This window comes from Triturus cristatus, chromosome 5_2 (assembly GCF_964204655.1).
Source record: "Triturus cristatus chromosome 5_2, aTriCri1.1, whole genome shotgun sequence".
In the NCBI taxonomy this organism is placed as follows: Eukaryota; Metazoa; Chordata; class Amphibia; order Caudata; family Salamandridae; genus Triturus; species Triturus cristatus.
This window is the reverse complement of record NC_140588.1, coordinates 763,532,663-763,559,583: the sequence shown is the minus strand read 5'-3', so window position 1 is coordinate 763,559,583 and position 26,921 is coordinate 763,532,663. Positions and strand designations below refer to the sequence as shown.

At 43.8% G+C, this 26,921-nt stretch overlaps 1 protein-coding gene across 1 annotated transcript in view; it reads left to right on the top strand.

Annotated features, from left to right (window-relative positions):
* LOC146829238 (sodium- and chloride-dependent neutral and basic amino acid transporter B(0+)-like) overlaps positions 1 to 26,921 on the top strand; it is a 1,256,359-nt gene that overhangs the window by 365,125 nt on the left and 864,313 nt on the right. Inside the window, exon 8 of the mRNA XM_085606669.1 lies at positions 1,561 to 1,789. Within this exon, the coding sequence (XP_085462795.1) occupies positions 1,561 to 1,789 (229 nt within the window). The remainder of the gene's footprint in view (positions 1 to 1,560; positions 1,790 to 26,921) is intronic.

Here is a 26,921-nt window from a genome sequence, read left to right as displayed (position 1 = left end):
ACCAAATATTTGTGCCTCAGTTTCGGTAGTATGAGTCGTGTGGCACAAAACATGCGCCAGTGCTATTCTAAGTGAATTTCTTCTCACTTGAATGGGGCTTTCTCACATTTGACTGAGGACGTGTCCCCAAGAAACTGATGGAAAGCTTTCGCAATTGGGCCCAGGCTGGAATACAGATATAGACAAAATGGCAAATAAACTACCAGGAGGTGCACTAGGAGGTGAAACACAGTTGGTGCACACTTTTTGGATCAACCCTTGGGGGGAGTATGGGGATCCAAATGCAGAGTGCAACTGGCCTATAGAGCCATCAGCCAGTGCCCGAGGGGCTGGTCTGCTAGGTGACTGTGTGGGGCGTTTTCTTTAGATTTGTGGGCCTATTTTATGGTCTGGTAGGTCCGTTTTTACTGTTGATTATCCCTGACATTACCACAGTCATTGCTTTTAGCAAGCACAAACTCATGCAGTTTCCCATACCGTGCAAATCACCTTCACAATTTGTCATTACAAACTTAAAACTGCCCTATTTGCAAATGTGGGCCACTTTTTCAGCTATCTGATTCGGTAACGAGGGCCTTTTTATTTTGGTGTCCGAGCTTATTTTCTGTCCCAGTCTGACGCTGTCCAAAGGACCCTCCATCCATCTCACAAGTGGATGTTGTTACTCAATGCAGATGCCTGCAGACGAATTTGACCACCCTAGTGGCTTTGGCTCCTTGGAACCTTATCTCCTTCTTTCACCAAAGTGCTCTACTCAGTGCAGGTGTTAACCATCAGAGTTCACGCAGGGGAACGAATATTTTTTCGATAATGAGACTCACTGTTCAAGTCTGTGCCAGGTGCAGCCGCAGTGCTGTTTGTTGTAAGCTAGCAGAGTGCACTCAATGTGTTATTTGGCCAAATTAGTCGTTTAGGAACCAAAAGGGCTCGTGGGTTTTCTTGCACGGTAGTTTTGGGGGCCTCGCTAACAAAATTAGGTAGCCTCTGAATAAATAGGTGAAGAGGTCTGTAAATCATATACATGTCTAATGGTGGAAACTACTGGGGATTACTGTCAGAGTGTGGTGTGGCAATGGAATTATCCCAATTTATAGCCTAACAAATAATAAGGTGGGATTGAAGGTGTCAGACACCTTCAGCCTTAGCGTGATCTTCTCCCAAACATTTTGTCCACTTATCTCAATTTTTGCTGGATATATTTTTTTTTACCCAGGACTCTAGGCTCAGACTCAAATTAACCAACAACCCAGTTTCTCACTGAAGGTAAATGACGGACAATATTTATGTAGACGCTACCCTTCCTCAAACAATGATCTACAAAATGTAATTATTCATTTACTTTGATGATGGATACATCGGATTGATTTTGGCATTTTGAAGAGATGTCAAAGGGTTGTCTTTTCCACCTAGTCACAGTCACAACAGTGTGGATTGGATTTGCACATGCCACAAGTTGTCTATCTGTTACATGTTCTTGTTTACATGCTATAGTTGCAGCATTTGAAGTGCAAGAAAGCCCACTGATTAATAATTACTGATGTCCAATTTTCCCTCTTCTAGGTTTGGAAAGATGCGGCTACTCAGATTTTCTATTCTTACTGCATTGCTTGGGGAGGTCTTGTGACCTTGTCTTCATACAACAAGTTCAACAACAACTGCTATTTAGATTCCATATTGATTTGCTGTATAAATGGCTTGACAAGTTTGTTCGCTGGATTTGCCATTTTTTCCATTTTGGGACACATGGCTCATGTCTTAGGCAAACCTGTTTCAAAGGTTGTAGAGTCGGGTAAGTGCAATAATAAAGCTAACGTTACAATAACATGCATATCATAACATGAAACAGTTCTTATCACAGCTGACAATATGGCTATAATTATTCAATTTGAAACTTGTTCTCCATATGGTAATGTGAACCAGCATCACAGGGGTCACCCAAGTTACGGATGCATGAAAAGTTTGCTTTACTGCTACCTGTCAGCAACATAGCAAATTGTTTACAATTAACTTATGTGTTTTATATTGTCAACTAAAAATGAGTATTGCTAATGTGTTTGCAACCATACAATTAAAAAGAGTAGGCCTATCTATATGTTTGTTCCAGGAATTTTATCACAATCAGAACCTCAAAAATTACTTTTAGGGGCATATGTATCAAACGATTTTTTAATCGCAAACGCTGCGATTCGCAAAATAACAGCGTTTGCGATTAAAAAATCGGTAATCGGGATGTATGAGGCAAATCCCATCGCAAAATTAAGGAATTGCTAATTTAGCGATTTCTTAATTTTGCGTAAGCATTTAAGAAATCGCAAATTGCGATTTCTTAAATGATATGTAAAAAGCACCCAAGTTGTGCGAATTATCCTTAAGAAATCGCAAATTACCACCAACTTCCAGTTGGTGGTAATTTGCGATTTCCTTTCAAAAAGCACTTTTTTGAATTTCACAAAGTGCCACGTGGCGCTCATACATGCCCTTAGGGCATGTATGTGCGCCATATGCACACACATGCTAATTTCAGGGGTGCATCAGGGTGTCATCATGACACCCTTGCACCTTTGAAATTATTCTCAAATTGCGATTAGCAAATTGCGATTCGCTATTTGAGAATTACTTCCCATTCATTCCTATGGGTCTCCTGGCCCATAGGAATGAATGGGCAGGTATTCCTTAATTGCGATTTCGCAATTAAGGAAGTTTAAGAAATCCCAAAAAGTTTGCAATTTTTTAAATACATCCCGTTTTGCAATTCTCAAATAGCGATTCTTTAAAAATCGCTATTTGAGAATCGCAAATGGTGATGTTGATACATATGCCCCTTACTCTTTGACAAATCGCATATTTCTTAAAATATATGGAAGGTTTTGACCTTCTCTGGTAAGACATTACAAATGTGTAGATGGTGTCAGAGTGAACTGCCCTTCATCTACAGGTCAACATCTGACATTTTCGAGGCACTAAAAATGATACTCATTGGTAATTATTGGGGTACTAAGAGGTATATAAATACCATTACCAAGCGCTATATAAAAGAAATACAGTCGTTGATGGCGAAGTCATTGTTTGGCATGATGTCTGGCTGGTCTCACTGAGTAACTATGTTCTTTCACACAAGCGTTTAAGAATCAGACTATGCCATATGGGGCCTCAATTACTAGCCTTACTGCTGTGCTGCTGTGCGTCTGAATAAATGGGCAGAAATGTGCCATATATACAAGATGTAGCGCATTCCTACCCTTGTCCCGTGCACCAGTGCTCAAATAGCAGCCGTGGGCCAGCGCAGACACCCTTGCCTCATTTTGCAAGGGTGCCTGCGCTAAGGCAATGTTTGTTTTTGTGCAAAAATGACACCTTCCTGCACAAAAACAATAATTACAGGCATTTCTCCTCGCTGTGCCTCCTTAAGCCACCCCTGGGGAGGCATAGGATTCTGGCGCATTCCCAGGTTTACAAAATGTTGTAAATCTGGCAATGCGTCACAATCCATGGATAATACATGGTAACACCCACAGCAACACCTATGCAACACCTCTTTTACACAGAGTTATGCCTTGTAGATATGGGAAGCCCATTGCACTGCCGGTGCATCAATAAAAGTGGCACACCGGTGGCACAATGGTCTTGTAAATAAGCCCCATGATGTTTAACGGTGATATCAAATTAACAAAAGGCAATTTGAGTCATAATTGGAGAAATTATAATGATCCAGCGCAAAAACCCCTGCCAACAGGGAAGACAACCCATACCGGTATCCTCCCTGCGTCACAGACCCAACGTCACACTAACTCATTCACACATGCAGTCATTGGTGGGGCCCATAACACCAACACTCACACGTTGCTTCCACACTGGTCTGCACACACAGGAGGGATGAATAATTCAAGCGCCGGACATGTGAGGGGAACACCTTATAACCTAGAGGGAAGGAAAAGTCATTTAAAAAATATACATTTACGCCCTTTCACCTACAGATCCTTAATCCTAAAACAACAAGGCCATCCTCCCACTTCGGTCAATGGACCAAATTAGTTGGATTGGTTGATGGTGATTTAGAACCAGCTAAAACACATTTTAAGACTTCGGAATCTATCTCTTAAATAAAACTCACAACTCATAATTTCTCGTTAATCAATAATTGTTTATCTAAAATTTCATAATGATTTGAATTCGCATTTGTCTCGTCAAAGTTTAGAAAGTTTTATATCAAAATTTGAGTAAATCGCAGAACATCATATTTACCTAACCTGGCTATTTGGAGTCTTCTAATTAATTGGCTCTGCATAATTTTGTCGTTAATCGTCCGAAAACAGGTCAAAGCTCAAAGTTCTTTGCTCAGCACATTACAGTCCCAAAGATCAGCAAAGGACCAGAGATGTGCAAGCATCTATCATTGCCCGTAGACTTTGGAAAAGTTCGCAGCCATCAGATGATCGGGCAGCATCCAGACCCTCAAAGTTTCAGGAGAACGCGCAAATCGTAGCAAGGCAACGCAAAGCGACGTGACCCAAAAGTAAGAGCGAGGCGAAGCGAGCGATGGAGCCTTTCCTCTCTATTCTACTACTTCTTTTATAATACAATGAAGTAAAGAAGATACAATTTAATATTTTAGGACAGTCGTGATTGGCTGGATGAGATCGTCCGATGTAAGTTTTAGGTTCTCAGTTCAGTTCGATGGGTGAGGTCATAAGTTAGTCCAAAAGTCGGCTTGTTCCGGTTTATTGTAAGGTTAATTGTTCTCTTGTCTTGGCAGGTATCCCGTATCATAGCCTTGTTTGGGGACATGCTGTACAAAGTTCGCTACGAGGTTCAGGAGATTTTGTTGCACTTGCGCAGTTCACTCCGCACCTCATGGAACAGTGGCCACTTCGTCGTGTGGAGTTAGCGGCCATCTTTGATTTAGGCCCAAATGCCAACTTAAGCGAAACAAACAAAAAAGAGTAATTAATAAATAGAAATGATAAATCTAATGTTAACCCCTTACTAATCCCTCTAGGTGCTTGTATTTATCTAGCATATAGCAACATTGAAAGCAATCGAACAGCCTGTATTTAGGCATCCCTGACTATTTGATGAGGAGACTGCAACGCATCCAAAACTCAGCGGCTAGGCTCATTAGAAATGTGCCTCTACGTTATCATATTACTCCTCATTTGCGCAGCCTGCACTGGCTCCCTGTAAGGAAAAGAGTCCAGTTCAAAGCACTTGTGCTGGCCCATAAAGCTACAAGAGGAGTAGGCCCTCTTTATTTAAAACGAAAACTTCAGAAATATTATCAAGCAAGAACGTTGAGATCAAACAGCTGCAATCTTTTGGTCACCCCGCGCTTTAAGAAGGCAAGGATGGGTGGACGTGCTTTCTCCACCAAAACCGCCTTGCTATGGAATTCTTTGCCAAATGACCTTCGCCAGCTAGAGACGGAACTTCCTTTTAGAAAGGCTCTGAAAACCTGGCTGTTTGGACTACCTTAAAGACTCTGGTATATGCCGCTCTACCTTTCCCTTCTCTCTTCTTTCTGGATGGATGCCAGCGCCGGGACACTTCCGTTGGAAGTAGCTGCGCGCTTAATAAATATTAATAATAATAATAATTATATTCACCCTTTTCGGTCCTCTTCCTGGGCAACATTACAAAAGCAACATATATCATGCAGTATTCTATTACCACATATACTATTGTTAATATGCGTACAGATTTTTGTCATAAAGGTTATTTTAGCCATGCAAAATGCAAATCCCACGTGTAATTTGAATTTAAAATAGAAATAAAAATTAATAATGTTGGTTAATGTACATGCATCACTTGTTTAATAATATTATAGTTATTATAGTTAATAGATTATATAATTAGTATTTTCATGCAGAATGAGGAGGTATACAACATTTTTCACTACCTGCTCCATCAATCCCCCCTTTGGTGATTTTATCACCATACTATTAAAGTTTTGTATCAATTTGTCATGAAAAGCAAAATAAATTCTTTGTATTAGTTTACATTTCTGTTTCCCCAATTTCTTCTCTTCTTGCTGTTTTATACATACTATCTTTCATCTCCTCTAATTCTACTTCTTCAAATTCTCTTTCTTGTCTTTTATTCTGTCTTCTTTTCAAATTTTCTCTTTTCAACTTTTTCTGTATTTTCTTTCTTTTATAACATAGACATCCTTGTCTTAAAATTAATACTAGAAAAATCACACATGTTAATGGAAATAGGATCCTACCTACAAATGTACCACCTAAGTTTAACAGGAAATCTTTAATGGAAGAAAGCTTCTGTCCAATCTTTTCCCAAACACTTTCAACCTCCAGTGGTGCAATTTCCTCATGCAATTCAGTAATATTTTTAATGTAGATCTTTAGATCTTTGCTTTTGTCCGGAATGTAAGTACAACAATGTTGAACTTTCAGCATTCCACAGACTGCACCGTCTTTTGCCAATATTATATCAAGGGCAAGTCGATTTTGCATTACCATGGCACGCATGGCAACCATTTCAGTATTTACCCAAAAAAATCCTCCAGCGGTGCTTGTTGACAAGCGATCCACTACTGTTGATAGTGTTTTAATTTTGTGTGCATTCAGAGATATTCCCACTGCTGATATCAATGCTCCAAAAATGTCTCCCACAATTTCTGACCAAGATTCTCTTTTTCTACGTGTTAATAGACTACCTAACTTATGTACACCATCTTCTCCTCTTCCCATGTGGAATATCTTTGGGAAAACCAGACCTACATAACATGTGCCATACCAATGGTCTGGTAAACGATAATATGCCTTGTTCCCGCAGATAACATATAACCCAGGAAAAACTGGATCATTTCCTCCTTTAACCCCTTGAGTGCCCATGACGAGATGGTCTCGTCATGGGCCGCGGTTGCGCTGTGCCCATGACGAGACTATCTCGTCATGAGCCCCGCCCGCTAATGAAACGCCCTGCACAGGGCGTGGAAAGGGCGGGGTACTCAAGGGGTTAAATCCCCATCCACCCATGATTCAATATGTATCATGGCATTCACTGTTACCTACAAAATAGTTATCATATGCAGTTTGATTCCTTCTAATATACAACTTCCCTTTCTGAGGCCAATCTAAAGCCATAGTTGGACTAGCTTCTCCCTTCAAATGTTTTTCCATTTCAACATCCCAGACTGTCCTTTCCTCTCTTCCCTCAGATGCTATCTTTTGCATTTCAATCTCCTTTCTTCAACCATATCTAAGAAAGTATTTTCCTCTTTCTTTAAATTGCAAGTCAAATTATTTCTAAATATATATTCTAATGTTAGTTCTTTAGTTTCTAAGAAAAATTCATCTACCACCTTTGCAGGCTTTACTTTATTCAATTTGATGACTACATGTACTTGTGAAAATATGTTATCTACATCTGAAAAATAATATTCTAATTTCCCTATTTTGTAAAACAAACTAGCTATTACACTACATGTTATTCCATAGGTTACTGGAAGGTGGTGATAGGTCACTCCTTCCGATACAGATGCAGGTAACTGCATACAGACATAGCAGTCCCTTACGTCCATTGCCTTTACATATTCATACAAAAGTTTTGAAAATACATTGTTAGAGAAATCATTTATAGACCTGTCTTTATGCAAATAATTTCTATCTATTTTAGTCGGATATACTTTCTGAATCATCTCTATATTAGTTTTATTCTCACTATGTCCTTCTGTGGAAATTTAGCTTGCAAACTGAACATTATCTGCGCCATCTTGCCTCTCCCCAGCGCCACGCATAGCAAATGTACGGTCGCCATTTTAGGCACCCCACTCTCTCTCCCCGCTCACTCTCGATCGCCAGCGCTTTCCCCCGGCGCTGCGAGCATCCCCCGCGCGCCGGCCACCCCCGCTCTCTCATACAGGCCATAAACCCTCTCCTTCTGCGCGACCCTGCTACAGAACCACTTCCGACCGACAACCCATACATGGTCATGCCTCTCCTTTGATAACCCCCCTTCCTCTGCGCCCCCTTGTCCGAACTGGTCCCAGGCTATCACCTAGCCCTGCGGATGCAGTTTATTGCCCCTACTGTAAGGGAAACACCCCACATCAAAGGGATTACAGTAGATCAAAGCCCCTACCCCCTGAGACCCGGCCGGTTGCACACACCCCCGGGAATTAGCGGAATTCCCTGCTGCGCGATAGCCATCTCCTACTGTGGATGGGGTGGGAACTTCTACTGTATCTATGTGTGGGAACGGATCTGAACCGGGGCTTCAGGGGATATTCCCCCGCACATCAAGGGAATCTCAAGAATGTACTATGTGTAATAAAGCAATAAACCAGTGTATAAGAGACCAGGTCTCAGAGATGCAGTTAGAGCACCTCGTGACGATACCTTGCTGTCTGATCTGATGTGTTCTGCTCCGACGGAATAAAACTTTGTTTCCTGCCTTCCAGTCTCCGGCGCCTGCCTCTTTTATTGGTAAATTATCGAGTGGTATGAGAGGCGATTACCGCCGGGCAATTACTTGAAAGGATACCGACTGAAACTGCCGCTACCATTTAACAATTGGCGTCCCAAACGTGGGGCCCATCAGCGACACGTGGATCCAGTGGGAGAGGTCCCGACGACAGAGTGAACGACTGCAACGATCGGGAGAGCTCCTGCCCAATAGACCCTCGTCTGGCAGCCGATCATCCGAACTTCACTGGTTCCGAGCAGACCTCTCTCGAGTGATCTACGGTCCTGACTGGGAACCATCAGGAGTGCCGCGGCAAATACGGAGAGTAGAGGACGATCGGGCGCTGGAGGCGGAAGACGAGAAACTGTCCACGCGGTCCGGGTAAGGTCGTGATACACGACAAATTGAGAAATAATTGATTGATTGTTTGACGCTTTTTGAAATACTAGTATTGCTCATTGATTGTGCTCATTGATTGTTCTCTTTGAGATATTCGCTGTCTACAAACGGGGAGGAGTAGAAATACTCTCTCTCTCTCCCTTTGTAGATAGTGAAGGGTAGGTAACGCAGACTTTTGTCCCCGTTGAAACCCGTCGTGCCTATCTTTATCTCCCCATTGATTGATTGTCCGAACATTGATTGTTTTGGAGAATAGTGCTTTTTGAGATATTCTCTGTTTGCAAATAACGTAGAATAGGAATATTCTGTCTAGTCTTTGCAAATAGTGAAGGGTAGGTAATGCTGACTTTTGTCCCCGTTGACACCCGTCATGCCTATTTTTATCTCCCATTGATTGATTGATTGATTGATTGTCCGAACACTAGTTGTTCGATATTGGTTCTTTGGAGGTATTCTCTGCTTGCAAATAACGAAGAATAGAGATATTCTGTCTAGTCTTTGCAAGCAGTGAAAAGATAGGTAGTGCTGACTTTTGTCCCCGTTGAAACCCGTCATGCCTATCTTCTCCCCACTGATTGGTAGTTGGTTCTGCCCGGACCGCTTATTAGAGGTGAACCATCCGGCTCCACTGGAGGGCACCCCTAATAAGGACATGTTCACCAAATATGGACTAGTCGCCGTAGCTTATACCAAGCTATGGCATAAATATACAAAGAAGGACCCCGAGAGTCAGTGGCCACTGATGGGATCCTTCGACGACCATAAGATAGAAGCGCTAGAAATAGCTCTGCGTAGCAATAAGACGACGCCTACTATGCTTGACAGTATCGGCATGTGGCGCAAAGAAGCAACGCAACGGAAAAAGAGGGAAGAAGTAAAAGCAGAAAAGGAATTACGAAAGGCGGCTCACCTTGCCGCTAGAAAGTTAGAAGAGGACATAAAGGAGAGAAGGGAAACTAAACTAAGACAGGAACCCGAAACCTCAGGCCAGTACGCTGTTAGGACCCCTTCTTTGCTCTACCCTGAGTTGTCCTCCAAGCAGCGAACGAATGACGAGTTACTGTTAGGTCCTCCGATCATTTACATGCCCCCTCCGTATGCACCCTCCCAATCAATAGTGCAACACCCACAACCCCCGAACGCGAGCGAAAGCAGTACAGGGGCCTCGGCCCTCACGGCCTCCGCGCCGGCTGAGCCTCTTGTGCTGAACCCAACGTCGACTACAACGCCAGACGACCATGAGATAGGAAAGAAAGAGTCCACCAGAATGAATTGATTAACTAAGGATGAACGAACAGGAATCGACAAGATAGTAAAGGCACTGGTAGGATCCTTTTTGACCTTACAAAAACTAAAATAACGCTAGGAGTTAGCCCTTTGTGGGACATATGAAACCAAGGGAAGGAGTCAAGCTCACGGTCGAGACGACCGCGAGGTAGCCCGACTCCATTACTCTCGCTACCTAAACATGTCTGCCCTACTGCCCACCCCGCCCAATAAGCATGACAAAATCCCGCACAAACGGAAGCCTGCTGACACCCACCATCGACGTCACCAAACTAGGGCTAGATCGCGCACAATTGGGCTATGTTATTTTTCCGATTGCACAGTAACCTCCTTGTGCTCGTCATCAGACTACAATTATGTACAAACACTCCAACGAAGTAATGTAGTTATAACATTTTAATAACCTATAGGATATAACAAACACACCAACAGGGTAAACAGGTTAAAACACGTTTTTAAACAACTATTTACATGACAGTCTGCTGTGACCTGCATCCCAAAGCATTCACGTCCACGTGACACCGTCCTCGCCTCTCCTTCCTCGAAATTGCAACATTGGCCTGTTTTGGGCGGTTCTTTTAGTTGACTTTGGGCTATAAAAGCCATACAAAAATCCCTCGACACCAGTGGCGGGCGATTGTGCGAATAGGCCGGAGGCTATACGAAGCGCCGAAGTTCTGGCAACACCAAGGCGAAGCCCGCCATGCTGTGCGGGCCTACCCGTTTTTCTTTCTTTCTTCAATCATGGCTGACGCCCTGGCGGGGGGAGGCGACGCGGACGGACCTCCCCCACCTCCCCAGGTGGAGGCTCGCCGGGCACCCCAACCGTCTTTAACTCGCCGACCAGCTAAGCTGCACCCAGCCATCTTTTTCATCGGCCTGCTGAATTTCACCCTGGCACGCTGTGCGGATCTTCCCAGTCACTTCTTCCTTCAATAACGGAGGGTGCCCTGGCGGGGGGAGGTGACGCGGACGGGCCTCCCCCACCTCCCCAGGTGGAGGCTCGCCAGCAGATGAGGGCGCCCCAAACCGCATCTTTCACACGTCAGCCAGCTGAGTTGCGCCCTGCCACTTCATTCGCCGTTCGGCTGAGCCGGCACCCCTGCACGCGGCCGCCAGGCAACCACCCAAGCACCGGGTTCACCAGGACTGCCGCTAGCACCCGACGTGAGGAGTGGGCCCCCGCAGCAAGGTAATCGGGGACCCACCCCGGTGGTGATACCATCCAAACTGCTGTCGTCACTGCTACTGGAATCACCCCGGTGGCAGTACCACCCGAACTGCTGCTGTTACTGCTGCTGGCTCCTCTCCGGTGACTGTACCGAAGAGCTGCTGCTACTGCTGCCCTTGAACTCCGGCGGTTGACCCCTCCGGTTCCAGGCCTGGCCCACCGTGAGACTATTCTGGACTCGAAAGCTTGTTTGCTAGGGCATGGGCCCCACCCTTGACAGAACGCTCCCCTCAGCCTTGCAGGATTGGTTGGAGTCATTTGACATTCGACTCCTGCGGACTTCCGGTAAGGACAAAACCACCGCCATTGCTCTTTTGCCCCCGGGCGGCAGCCGCCTTGCCTCCGCTTGGTGCAGTGAGAAAGTAGAGCGTCGGCGGAAGAACCCGCCTGCTGCCCCGCCCTAAGAACGAACCATGGCATTGCTACAAGGTTGCAGTGACGCCATGCTGACGCAAAGTTGACGCTAACGAAAGTTCTCGAACTACCGAAAGGAATTCTGGTTCAACAGCTAATTCATGGAAAGACTTAGACTGTGCACTGACCCGACCCCGCCCCAAGATGGCGCTGATGTAGGAGTGGCCTACAACTCCTTGTGGCGTTCCAGTCACGTGACATTTGTGTTAAAAAAGAGATATATATATATGTATGCGATGCTTTCACACATGATGGTGGGAAAAAGGGGGGAACCGATTTTTATGTTAATCCAGTGTTGCTCATGTTGCTCGACGCCTCTCACACCGTGGCCGGTCTATGGCGGCTGTAGGCCCGTACTTCCATACTGACATTGTTTTAAATAAAGGGCTTCTTAAAAAGGAATTACGAAATCAGTGTCATGACTAATCATCTAGGTTGTTGAAGGTTTTTCTTTTAAATAAATGATTGTTACTCCTAAGCGAAAGCATACAGATAATACAGACACAATTTGCCTAAAAATCTTTTTGTTTAACGGAATTTGTACCCATCACGCCTGCCCTTTTTCCAAGAATTGTCAAATCAATAATGAACTATAACTTAAGGTATATGTCGCACGCAAGGTATGGTATCCTGCACCATAATACACGACCAATTGAGAAATACATGCACGACCAGGGAACGCGAATTTAGGAGATGAATGAACTAGAACATCTTTGCCTCGAACTGAAGAATAATAGGTCCGTGGTATTACCCACCCCTGCGGCTAGCCTGGTACATGGTAGGTAGAACCTTTCGTGTCTGCGCGCGCTGGGGTATTTTGAATACTGCACCTCCCCTCCCCTCTTATTTTCCCCTCTATAGGTCACGACGAAGTTCCGACTGAAGAGTGGAGTGGACATGGACCGAACCAAGTTCAATATCAGGGAAAACATAGACAAACGTTGTGAGATAGTGCGTAAAATTACAGACCACCATTGGGAACATGAAAAACTGTATGATATGATTGTGCGTGTGTACTACGATTATACGATATGAATGTGTATGCATTTCATGTTCGGGTCACTTGAAGAGAGCGTCATCGTATGATTGAGGTGCTCGTCCACCGATCAAAGGGAGGAGAATAAAGGGTCAGACAACCCATAAGATAAACTACAAAATGCTAAAGGTACGCAGCATGCATAGGAATAGAGGACAGGAAAGGAGAGGTCCCCGTGCTCGACGCAGCCCTGAGTCTCCGTCTTGATGCATGTACTGTCACACCCTATCCGGCATTTGTGTGTACGTGGTCACCGAATTTATGTCTTTTCCCCGCTTGTGTTTTCTTACATGGAACAGACCCATGCTACTCCATGTTGTGTGTGCACCAAGTGGCCTATTATCTTACCCATCTCTCTCTCTCTCGTTTTGTGTCGTATGTATGCCAAAATAGCCTACTTGATGCACACGTCTCTCTCTCTCTCTCTCTCTCTCTCTCTCACTCTCTCTCCCCCTCCCTCGCAAAAGGCTCTTTCTTGCCCTCTTTTCTTCTTGAATAAATTAACGACATACACCTCTTTGGTAAGTGTATAATTGGCCTGAACACAGTGGTGTTCGAACAAATTGACAGAAACAAAAACGACCATACTTTACCACGTTACTACCTCTCCTTTTTACAAACGTTAAGCCTAATCGGCTGAGAAGGAAAGGACAGGTAAGACGACTGATGTCTCCCAATCTGACCCTCAACACGGGGACTATATGTCAGTGGTTTTTGTTCTTAAGGGACACCATCTCCACCGCCCAGAATTACCCCTGACCAATTAGCCCGAAATAGAATGTCTAAAGCACCCTGTTCTCTTAAAGATAACTCCAGCCCTATACTAGCCGTCTCAGAGTGTCCCGAACGAAACAGCTGATGGCCCTGTTTTAAACTGATAAAGGGTCACCTACTGTATGAAAAGGATACTCGTGAACGCATGACCGTAGCACCTCGCACTTACGGGTATTACCAAACCTTGTATTATAGGGCGCAGAAACTGACACCTAGAAGGCCAGACGATGGACAGGGACACCCACAGAGCCCTGCACCACAGCAGTAATTAATAGATTAGTAACACGCACCTTAACATCAGAGTTAATAGACACCAATCATATAGTAACAGATAAGAGCATTTCCGCAACTACTCAGTGGTTGGGAGAGAGAATGAAGTATGTAAATGTCTTCCCTGCCAAAATCCCTAAGACTTTCGTTTCTTATAACCTATTCAAGGATAACCCGCAGCCATCGGAAGAGAGGGGTCGGACGTGACGCACAGTCTGGCTGCGGATCATAAAGCATCTATGACATCGACCAAGGGGGAAGCGACGAAGCAAAAAGGGTGTGAGACGAGACACCATTATCAGAACGATAAGCGCGAAGGGCTGCATCGAGGCCCCTGCTCACTGACCAGCGTGCCTGAAGTCTCAACCCGTCGGGCCCGATTGATGGGCCCAGTGCTGAAAGATTCTGCTCTCCTTGGTCCGCATTTTTGATCCGATCCCACGCCACCCCATTCTCTCTTCCTCTTTCATTTGGACTATGACTTTGACCTACTACCGAGGAACAAAAGGCCGGCACCCTGTCTCAAAGTGCCTGTGGTGAACTGTGTTAAGGAACAGGACTGTGATCAAAGAACAGTGAGTGATTACACCCTGCCACGTGAGAAATCGGATTTGAGCTGGACCTTAGCTCCACCGCCGGTGCTCAACAGTGCCAACGAAAGAAGGACAACAATGAGAGCTTACCAGTGATAGCTCTTTATAAAACAAGGACACTGGAAAGAAGGACCCATGTCAAAGTTGAAAATCCTCTCCCAACCACCTTATTATATTAACTATCTTCTTCATGATGTTGCATCAATCACTTCCGACTGTACACTGAGAAGTTAAGAAAATGTAACTTTGTATAGTAACATTCATACAACACCAGCCATGTACACGACTATACTGCAACTTTGAATGTACTTCCTCCTCGCCTACTTTATCAAACTGTATGAGACAATGTACAAATGTGTCAGATTACTCCTGCCTACCCTTAAGACTCTGTATCTTTAAATGTATGACGAACATTGATGATACTGTAACTGAAAGGCTAACAAAGGTGAATATTGGCCGGACAAGCTGGCGAGATATGTTAAAAGGGAGGACTGTGGAAATTTAGCTTGCAAACTGAACATTATCTGCGCCATCTTGCCTCTCCCCAGCGCCACGCATAGCAAATGTACGGTCGCCATTTTAGGCACCCCACTCTCTCTCCCCGCTCACTCTCGATCGCCAGCGCTTTCCCCCGGCGCTGCGAGCATCCCCCGCGCGCCGGCCACCCCCGCTCTCTCATACAGGCCATAAACCCTCTCCTTCTGCGCGACCCTGCTACGGAACCACTTCCGACCGACAACCCATACATGGTCATGCCTCTCCTTTGATAACCCCCCTTCCTCTGCGCCCCCTTGTCCGAACTGGTCCCAGGCCATCACCTAGCCCTGCGGATACAGTTTATTGCCCCTACTGTAAGGGAAACACCCCACATCAAAGGGATTACAGTAGATCAAAGCCCCTACCCCCTGAGACCCGGCCGGTTGCACACACCCCCGGGAATTAGCGGAATTCCCTGCTGCGCGATAGCCATCTCCTACTGTGGATGTGGTGGGAACTTCTACTGTATCTATGTGTGGGAACGGATCTGAACCGGGGCTTCAGGGGATATTCCCCCGCACATCAAGGGAATCTCAAGAATGTACTATGTGTAATAAAGCAATAAACCAGTGTATAAGAGACCAGGTCTCAGAGATGCAGTTAGAGCACCTCGTGACGATACCTTGCTGTCTGATCTGATGTGTTCTGCTCCGACGGAATAAAACTTTGTTTCCTGCCTTCCAGTCTCCGGCGCCTGCCTCTTTTATTGGTAAATTATCGAGTGGTATGAGAGGCGATTACCGCCGGGCAATTACTTGAAAGGATACCGACTGAAACTGCCGCTACCATTTAACACTTCTATTGTTTTTAACGTAACTTTAAATGAGATCATCAACTCCAACGCACTCCATAGAAGCATTAGTAATCCTGTGCAACAACAACACATTTTAAGCCATCTTTTTAGAAATACACATCTAGCTTTTCTACTTTCTGTGTTTGCCATTTTCGTAAAAATGATCAGTATCTTTTGACTTAGCCTCTTCTACTTCACAACTAGTTTTGTCTAACCCAAGGCTCTAAGCACCTACTTGGTTCTATCAGTTATGTCTTTTCCCGTATTTTATTGTCTTTCCTTTAGCATCACTTTCTTTTCTCGTTCAGTTTGGCATTTGATCTTCCTTCACTTTCCTATCATCATCTGGATAGAGAACTTCCTGAACATCCGTCTCTTCTCCAGTATCGGACAGGATAACTCTTAGGATTTTCGATTCTTCGTCTTCCTCAACCACTTCTGGTACAGTCACCTCTTGGTTCTCTTGGCTATCCACCTCTTCTTTTATTTCAGGCAAGGCCACATACGACCATTCCGGAGACTTATACTTCTTGTTAGGCTTTCTCATTCTTTTGTTTTCCTCTGCTGTAGTTTTCTCATTTTTCGATTTTACTTGACTTGATATTTCATTCACTTGTTCAGCTCTGGGTGAATTCACTTGTGTCAATCGGTATCTCAATCTCTTTATCTTGTTTGGCCAAATTTCATCTCTTGCTGGTTTTTTCAATTTATTTCCTTTATCATTCTTTTCAGCTCTCCATGCTCTCTTTCTCAGGACTCGACCTTCTGGTAATTCTTCATCACTGTCTTCCGATTCTGTTTCAACTTGCTTCTTACCTTCGACTGTTTTTCTTTCCACCTCTTCTTCAATTTTTCCTACTTCTGTCCCTCCTCGTGTTTCTTGCACACAATCTTCCTGCTGACTAACTTTCCCTTCCTCTAACTGGATGTTTGTATTCCCTACAACTCCTCGGGGGTCTTCCGCGACAATCTTTCCCTCACTCTCTGTATCTGGCACCTGACCCTCTACTTTTGTTATTTCAGGTGGATTTTCTCTCAGCTTTCCATCAGGAACTTCCTTATCAACAATTTCTTTGATTGTCTCTCCACTGCTTTTCTCTTTTCTCCAATGTACTTGTGCTTGTTCTGTCTCTGAGTCTGAGCTGGTATCAGAAATCTGTAATTTTCTTCTCAAGGGAATATTTTCTGGAGCAAAGGACAAATTTTGCTCCGACTCCCCTTTTTTAGGATTTTCTCTTGTTCTTGCTTCTTCAGCATCCGATTCAGAACTAGTCTCTGACTCATCAAAATATTCTCCTTCCTTGTTATCCACTGGATTTGGAATTCTCAAAGTGTGACTAGCATGAATCCAGTTCTTTTTTCCAGCACACTTTACAGCTGTTGTTGTGGTCAAAATCACTTGTCATGGTTTTCCCCAACGTGAGACCAGACAGTTCCTTCTTCTGTGTACTTTAATTCTCACCCAGTCTCCTGGGCTCAGATTATGAGCTTGCTTCTTTTCAGGGGTGGTGGCATCCGATCCAACCTGATGAAACACAGAATGAACTACGTCAGCCAGCCCCATACAGTAATCCAACACCAAGTCATCAGATATAGGCAACAGCTTGTTGACTGGTATGAAAACATGTCGCATTGCACTTCCCATGACAATTTCATGTGGACTCAGACCTGTGTTCCTATCTGGAATAGATCTAATAGTCATGAGTACCAGAGGCAAGACATCAGGCCATTTCAAACCTATGGCTAAACATATTTTTCCCAATCTGTTTTTAATTGTACCATTTACTTGTTCCACCACACCCGAAGCTTCTGGGCGATAGGCACAATGTAGTTTCTGTTGTACATTCAATGCTTCACAAATTAACTTCATGATCTCATTATGGAAATGCTTTCCTCTATCTGACTCAATTGTAACTGGGAAGCCGAATCTAGGGATGAATTCCCTCAAAAGCAGTTTTGCTACTGTAATTCCATCACTTCTTCTTGTGGGGTATGCTTCTACCCACCTGGAAAACAAGCACACCATTACTAGAACATACCTCAACCTGTTACAGGGAGGCATTTCAATGAAATCAATCTGCATTCTGGTGAAAGGCCCTCCTTCTCGACCTATTGTTCCTAGACTTACCACTGTTTTTCTTCCTGGATTTAATTGCTGACCTATAAGGCATCTTTGCCAAAGGCTTTCAGCTACAAGTCTGAATTTTGCAGTGTACCATGTTTGTTTAAATGATCTATTCATGGCATCTCTCCCTATATGTGCTTGTCCATGATACATTCGTGCCATGGCAGACACCATGCTATCGGGCAATACTGGTCTTCCATCTCAATAAAACCACACATGATCTGTTTCCCTTGGTGCACATCCTGCTTTTACCCATTGTCTCATTTCCTCATCTCCTGCTTCTTCCTGCAATTGCCTCACTTCCTCAATGTTAGTAAACAACAGAGCACAAAAATTAATTTCCCTTTCTTTCGCCCTGTTAACCGAATTCTGATTGCGAGCACAATATTGAGCCATATCATTGGCGTACTTATTCCCAACTGCGATATAGTCTCCCGTCTGAGGGTGAGCAGCACACTTCACAACGGCCAATTGCTTAGGCAGCTGTATCGCCTCAAGCAACTTCCCAACCACTTCAGCATTCTTTATGGGAGTTCTACTTGAAGTCAAAAACCCTCTTTGCAGCCAAATCTGACCAAAATCATGCACAACACTGAAGCCATACTGACTATCTGTTATCACAGTCACTCTTACATTCTTTCCCAACTTGCATGCTCTAGTTAAAGCAACAAGTTCAGCAACTTGGGCTGATTTTACTCCCTTCAGTTAAGATACTTCCATAACTGCTGCAACTGTGCATACTGCATGTGCTGCACTTAGAATTCCTTCGTCTGTTCTCAAGCATGACCCGTCCACAAACATCACAAAGTCACTTTCTGACAAAGGTACTTCTTTTATATCAGGACGTGGTTTGGTACAGAAGTCGAGTACATCCAAACAATCATGATCCACTTCGTCCCTGACTTCTACATTCTCAGCATCAGGCAGTAACGTTGAAGGATTCACATTCAAACATCTCACAAGGCTCACATTCGTTGCACCTAATATGACCTTTTCATATTTAGTCAGCCGACTATGTGTCATGAACTGAGTACGACTCCTTGTTAAAAGGATTGCCACATCATGAGGTACAAACACTCGCACAGGATATCCCATCACAATTCCTTCACTCTGTTCCAGACTCTTACAAGTAGCTGCTACTGCTTTCAAACAACCTGGCAACGTTACAGCTACAGGCTCTAACATAGCCGAAAAATATGCAATTGGTCTTCTCAATTTTCCATGTTTCTGTATTAATACTGAAAGTGCTCATCTATTCCTCTCACTGCATTACAATTCAAACTCTTTGTCGTAGTCAGCATTCCTAATGCTGGTGCTTCACACAAACTGTCTCTCAATTGTTTAAAAGCTGCCAGTTCTTCCCTATTTAATTCAATGGGGTCTTTTACATCACTTCTTGTCAGGCGTACCAAAGGTTTTGCGATCAGGGAAAAGTTACTTATTCACTGACGACAATATCCAACCATTCCAAGAAACATTCTCACTTCTCTTTGCGTCATTGGAGCTCTCATTCCTTTTATTATCTTGATTCTGTCTGTAGTTATCTTTCTCAGTCCTTTTTCAATTTTATGGCCTAAATATTGCACTTCTTCTTGACAAAATTGCAATTTCGATGGGGAGTCCTCCATCTGCCAAATGATTTAGCAATGCTATGGTATCTACTACGCAAGCTTCTCGTGTTTTTGACGCCACAAGCAGGTCGTCAATATACTGCACTAGCACTGAGTTCTAGGTCTTCTAAGGACTTTTTCAATATCCGATTAAATATTGAGGGGCTTTCTGTAAACCCCTGTGGGATTCGGCACCATGCCAAAATACGTTCGCCAAAACGGAACGCAAAAAATTGCTGACTGTCATGATGCAATGGGATGGAAAAGAAATCATGACACAGATCAATCACTGTATACCATTCTGCATCATGGGGAATCTGATACAAAATCACAGATGGATTTGGTACAATGGGACAACATGACACAACAATTATGTTTATCTTTCTCAAATCTTGTACTATTCTGATCGTTCTATTAGGCTTTTTCAGTCCCATAATTGGTCAATTACATGGACTACTCATTATTTCTTTCAAAATACCTTGCTTAATCATTTTCTCAATTATAGGAGTAACTCCTTCAATTATCTCTGGTGTCAATTTATATTAAGGAACATTTGGGTAGCTTATTCCTTCCTTCACTGTTATTTTTACGGGATCCACATTTTTCATTAATCCTACATCTTCTCCTGTGAAATCCCAGACTTCTGCCTTTACTGTCTTTTTTAATTCTTTTGGTAGTCCTTTAGGGTTGAATACAGCAAATACTTCAGTAATCTCAGATTCCATATTAGCCATAGTCATTTTATACAGTACGTCTTCATCAGGGGCCTCAAATGCTATACCATCAGGGGTACAAATATGGTGCAATTCATCTTGCACAGTAAGTCTCTTCCTAACAAATTTACAGGACTTGAATCGCGCACGACGAAGCGGTGCATTTCGGAACATTTCCCTATATTGACTTTTACTGGTTCTGTGAGATACGTTTTAATCTGTCTGTTAGATACTCCAACTACTTGGATTGTTTCGTCCGAGAGAGGAAGGTTCTTAACATAAGCTGACCTAACAGTTGATCGAGTAGCACCAGTATCTACTAGGAAAGTAATATTTTCATTATTTACCTTTCCGTCCACTAAAGGGCCTGTCTGGTCTACTTCTAGAGTTGCGCCAAGTACGCACTCTTCTTCCTCCCTTCGGCACCGTCAATAACCTTCTTCTGACTCACTCTCATCGCGTTGTAGTCAATACTGCGAAACGGCGCTAGCGCTTTGCAGCTTAGTTACCTGTTCTTCATTGTAGAATCCTGTCTCATTACTGTATTTCTGTGAATTTACGCTCTGTGGAAAAGGCGGTTTTGGCGCCTGATTCTGTTGGGCAACAACCTGCTGCTGTCGCTGTAGCTGAGAACTCACCTCTTTCTGCACCTGCGGATTCAATGATGCATTATCACTATTAGTATTTGGGGGAAATTTACACTCGGATTTCCAGTGCCCTATTTTTCCGCAATTATGACATGGCCATTTCTTTTTGGCTTCTTCTATATTGAATTGTCCCTTTCCTTTTCCAGCATTAAATTTAGGTTTTGATCCTGCACTATTTGCTTGTTCAATCAGCTGAGCTTCCTGTCTTTCTGCCGTTTTTACCTGTGCCCACATAGCCTTTTCTTTTAATTTACGCTGCTTTGCTTCAATTTCATCACTAAAATATTTTGCATATCTTAATACTTCATCTATTTTCTTATTTTGCCAATCCACTGTATGCTGTTTAATCATTTCACTCATTTCTGGACGTAGGCCATATACAAATCTGTATACAAAATGACTTAAATCCTTTTTGCTTAAGACTGCTTAAAGGCGAGGATCAACCTCTCATAGTATGCGTGCACTGACTCCATAGTCTCTTGATGAGTTCGGTCAATTTTTACCCAATCAGTCTCTTTAGGAGGTACCTTGTTTTTCAGGAAAACCATTACCTGTTCATATTTTTTCATAACTTCTGGGTCAGGGGCACCTGTCTTTGGATCTCTAGGGTATTCTTGTGTAGGCCAATTTATCATTAATTTACACTCTGTCCACTGCTGGTACTATTATGTCAAATAGACTATTTAGATTGTTCGACCTGGCACCTTGGCTTGAGTCTCCCTTCCACTTTTTGTCGCTGTGCCTCATGTGTTTTGCTGGTGTTAGCTGCTCAGAGCACTGTGCCACTGCCAACCAGTGCCACAGTGCAAGTGCTCCCTATTTAAAATGTATATGTTGGTTGGATTCCATGATTGGCTTATTTGGTTTACTGTCAGACCCCAGTAAAGTGCACCAGGAGTGCCCAGGGCTTGTAAATACAAATGCTGCTGGTGGGCTTGCAGCACTGGTTGTGCCACCCACAGAAGCGGCCTAGTAAAATGTGTCTAAGGTCTGCCATTGCAGAACCTGCGTGCAGTCTGGTACTGTCATGCCGACTGGGCAAGTGCACCCACTTCGCAGTCCCTAAACCTTCCCTTAACTTCATATTAGTCGCCCCTATGGTAGGCCCAAGGGCAGGGTGCATTGTAAGCATAAGGTAGGACAAGCCCTGATGTGTGTGGCATGTCCTAATAGTGAATTACAGCCATTTTCGTTTTTCACTATTGCAAGGCTACCTGTTCCCATAGGCCAGAATGGGCTGTTAGAATTGTTACATCCTATGATCCTAACAGACCCAGGGAACATGTTAGAAATTCGAGTTTAGTATGCCTGAACTCAGAATAATAAAATACATCTTTTAGTAAAGTTTATTTTAATATTCTGTGTTTGCAAATACCACTTTTAGAAAGTTGGTATTTGCTTGCCTAACCATTTCAGCCCGCCTCTGCTATGATGTGTATCTGCCTGTCTGGTTTGTGTGAGTGACAGGGCTGGGGAAACCCAGAGGGGCAGGGCTAGGTAGCCTGGTGGTGAATAGAGAGATTGACATCCAGATGGGTGGGAGGAGTGCACCTGGACTCTGAATAGGGCGGTGCTCTGCCACCACAATGCTGGCTCCACCTCCTGTGGAGCGGCTGATGTCTCTGCCCTGCACCCTGAATAGAAAGGCAGAGTCATGTCAACAAAGTGCTCAAGAACTGGTTTGGACTGGGCAAAGGCCCCTCTACCCCAGAGGAACAAAGGAATTAGGCGTATAAGTATTGGGACCCTGCTCCCAAGAAATTAGATCCTGCTTGACAAGAAGAACCTCTGCCTGAGGAGAAGGAACTGGGAAAGCTGTAAGGAGGAGTACTGTCCCTGACCTGGGGGATTGGCCTGCAGCGGTTGCCTTGCTGCTGAAAGGAGAGGAGAAAACACTACAAAGAATTTATTTCAACTTGTGCTTAAAAGATCTCCAAGGGCTTGTGCTGAGCTTGCCCCCTGAACGAAGTCCCTGGACCAGTGGACTTCACCCCCCAGCTCCCCAAATTCTTTTGGAAGTGCCTGCTGCTGTTGTTGGACCTTCTGAGGGACTGCGTGTCGCAAGGAGCTGGAAGCGCGACTCAAGAAGGAGAAGCGTGCCGCCGTCGGAGCTGTTGTCGTCGCATCTCGCAAAGGGTGTCGCCGCTGCAGCATCGCATGGAGCGGAAGCGTCTCGCATCATTCCGGAAGTGTCTCGCAACGCCGAAGAAGCGTGTCGCCATCGCAGCCATCGTAGCTGACGCATTGCACCGCATCAAGAGAAGAGTCTCGCATCGAGGAAGAAGCGTGTCGCCATCGCAGCCATCGTAGTTGTCGCATTGCACCGCACCCACGGAGAAGCGTGCCGCCGTCGGAGCTGCTGTTGTCGCATCGCGTAAAGGGGTGACGCCGCTGCAGCATCGCATCGAGCGGAAGTGTCTCGCAAACGTCGGAGAAGAGTGCCGCTGCCAAGGCCGCTGTCGTCGCATCGCGTAAAGGGGTGACGCCGCTGTAGCTGTCGCATCGAGTCAAGTCTTCTCGCAACATCGGAGAAGCGTAACGCATCTGGAAGATCTTCACATCTTTATTTCTTTGCACCAAAAACTTCATCACATCAGCATTGTTGCAACACTTTCGTTGCCCTGCGTGTAGCATCTAAGGTACATTGACTTAAAGTGTCGCATTTAAGAACTTAAGAGAACTAAGCAAACTTCTACCATCTAAAGTAACAGTATTGTGTATTTTTGTCGTTTAATGGTCTTGTGGTAACTCTATCTAAAGAATCCTTATTTGTTATATAAAAACCTGTGTGGTGTCCATTTGTAGTGTTGTCACTTGGTTACTGTATGTGTTCACAAATGCTTAACCTATAACGCTCTGAGATAAGCCTTGTCTGCTCGCGCCAAGCTACCTAGAGGGTGAGCAGGGGTTATTTTAGGAGTGTAACCCCTTACCCTGACTAGAGGAAAGGTTCCCTGCTTGTCACAAGTACCTACCTGTGCCAACCAGAGAACCCGGATTCTAACATAGATCAATCCACAAAACTTTTGATAATTTTACAAACCTATCCACTTGCCTATACCACTTGACTGGCTTTTCGCGTAGTGTAGGGAAATCATTGGTAAATGACAATATATCTTGCCTAGTCCAAGGGACATGTACAAATCCTCCTGGAATTTCTCTCATGGGATATTCTGTCACTACCTTTTCTTTTTCTCTTACGGGCAAAGCTGCAAATGTTTTATCTGAGGCATCATCTCGTTTTCTAAACCACCTACTTTTCCATTTATCTTCATCGCCCCATTTTCTCAACAAAATGATTATGTCTTTAATTTGAGTTATTCTTCCTTTGGTGTTCAGATTTTCAATATCTTTCACAGAAAAATCTACTCGATACGGTTTTTGTAAAGCTTTTACTTTTTCCATGTCTATACCCATTTCATTTGCCACTTCTTCTAGTCTTTCATGTAGATTCTTTGCTCTCCAAGTTATATTTTTGCATAGAAATAACAATTCTTCATCCTGATATGTTTTTAACTTCTCTGTGGGGATAGTCCCTACTATTAATTCTTCCAAAACCTTCCTTAGCTTGGCCACATCTATAGATTGGGATTCTCTGTCTTTTCTCTGTAAACTCCTCAACCATTTACTTAATTCTTCTGAAGTAGGACCTACTGGTTTTTCCTCATTACCTTGTTCTGAGTCTCTTGGAGTTTCTGACACAGATCCTGTAGTCATTATCAGTCTGTCCACAAAATTTTGATTTACCGTCAAGTTTTTTTGCATACTTTGTTCTGATATACTTGTCGTTTGTCTCCATGGGTTCTCGTCTGAACGCTGTCTTGGCCTCTCAGTCAGTTTATTACTGTTATAAGGAACCGTTAGACAATATTCACTATCCTTTTGTTTATCAAAAATAAGCATTACAGGACCTATAGTTACGGGAACAGTCACGGCTTCTAAGTTTTCAGTCAATTCCCTAATCTTTTCAGTTAACCCTAAAGTTGTTTTCGCTAATTCCGCTGAATTTTCATTACTCGTTTTACCATCCTGTTTTCTCTCTATCTCTCTGTAAGAATTATTTCTCCCTATCTCTTGTAGTACTGATTCAATTGTTATGTTTAGCAAAGTCTCTCTCATTGGGGCACTTGGTGTCAACATGTCAGAATCTGATTGATACTGGGGTAGATTTTAATAAAACATGTCGTCAAGAACATCATCCTCCGATTCATGCACTCCATACCCTCATGACTCTATATTATGTCTCTTTTCTGTACATTTTCTTCCGCTAACTTCTTCAGCATGTCTTACAGGAAACAAACCATTACCCATATTTGCACTTTGCCATCTCCTCATTCTGTCACCATGATTCTCCAGTCCATATGATCTACCAAACATGTACCTATACCTTCCGCCACTCCTTTGTCTTTCTCTCTCATGCATCTCGGCCTCCGATTCTGTCAATGCTTCGAACTGTGTTGGTCTAGGTATTGGTTCTACATTCATCATTCTTTCTCTCAAATTTCTCAAAACCGCTAAATTAAATGAACCATGTTCTGGAAAAGCTAAAACTCCATCATCTTTTGTATACCTTGCCCAATTGTCCAACCAAATACATGTATGATATCCGTATTTCGCAACCATAAAAGATGCGGGCGTCTTTGGTGGGGGAAGCAACTGTCCTTCCCTAGTCACAATCGGTTTGTCCTTCTTAAATAAACTCTTCATCTTTCTCTTTTTCTGGTGGATCGTAATACATCATTTTGTCTTCCGTGTATCGCTAGATTTCCCTACGACTATTCTGTTGTTTTAACCAATCGTAGCGTGACTCACACTAACGCACCAATCAGGAGCGTCTATGTCACTTTTGCAATTCTCCAATCCCAGCGTGACTCACACTAACGCACCAATCTGGAGCGTCTACGTCATCCTGTAATTCTCCAATCCTAGCGCGGTGTACACTAACGCACCAACCTGGAGCGTCTATGTTTCTTACGGCTAGCCAATCCCAGCGCGGCCTTTCTGACGTCAGCCTTTCTCGCTGTCGCGGCTCCTACTCCTGCTCCTGCTGACCCCTCCTTTACAAAATTTATTGTTACATCTTTCTTACGTTCTTCTGACTTACAAATCTGTTAGTAACGACATAAAAATGCCACCATTATCTGTTTCGCTAACCAAGAATAGTTAATGACCTTTCTCACAAGAATTCTGTCTTTCCCGAGAGCAGCGCTTACCTCTGCCCTACTACGGAATCGTTACTTCCGTTGATAAAGTAGCACATCCCTCTACTTCACCCTTCTAGAAAGCATCAGCTAACCGTTTCTCCAGAATTAAGACACCTAGTTGTAAACCCAATGTTCCTGAGAAATAAAACCAGAGTTTCACAATTAACCCGAATGCTATTTCATTCTCGCACTTTCATACAGAAAATGTAGTTCCTCCACACAGAATTCTGTCTTTCCCGAGAACAGCGCTTACCTCTGCTCTACTACAGAATTATAACACTCGTTAATAAAGTAGCACTTCCCTCTACTTTATCCTTCTAGCAAGCTTAGGGAACACCTATTACCTTTCCAGTGATAAGCGTAATCAGAGTGCCTTTTGGACTCCTGGTACCTAAGACAAAAATTTCACAGGTGACCTTCGCTACCAAAAACCAAAGGATCGTCAGAGGTAAGTTTTAGGTTCTCAGTTCAGTACGAGGGGTGAGGTCATAAGTTAGTCCAAAAGTCAGCTTGTTCCGGTTTATTGTAAGGTTGATTGTTCTCTTGATGCAGGCATCCCGTATCATAGCCTTGTTCGGGGACATGCAGTACAAAGGTCGCTACGAGGTTCAGGAGATTTTGTCACACTTGCGTAGTTCACTCCGCACCTCGTGGAACAGTGGCCACTTCGTCGTGTGGAGTTAGCGCCCATCTTTGATTTAGACCCAAATGCCAATTTAAGCGAAACAAACACAAAAGAGTAATTAATAAATAGAAATGATAAATCTAATGTTAACCCCTTACTAATCCCTCTATGTGCTTGTATTTATCTAGCATATAGCAACATTTAAAGCAATTATATTCACCCTTTTCGGTCCTCTTCCCAGG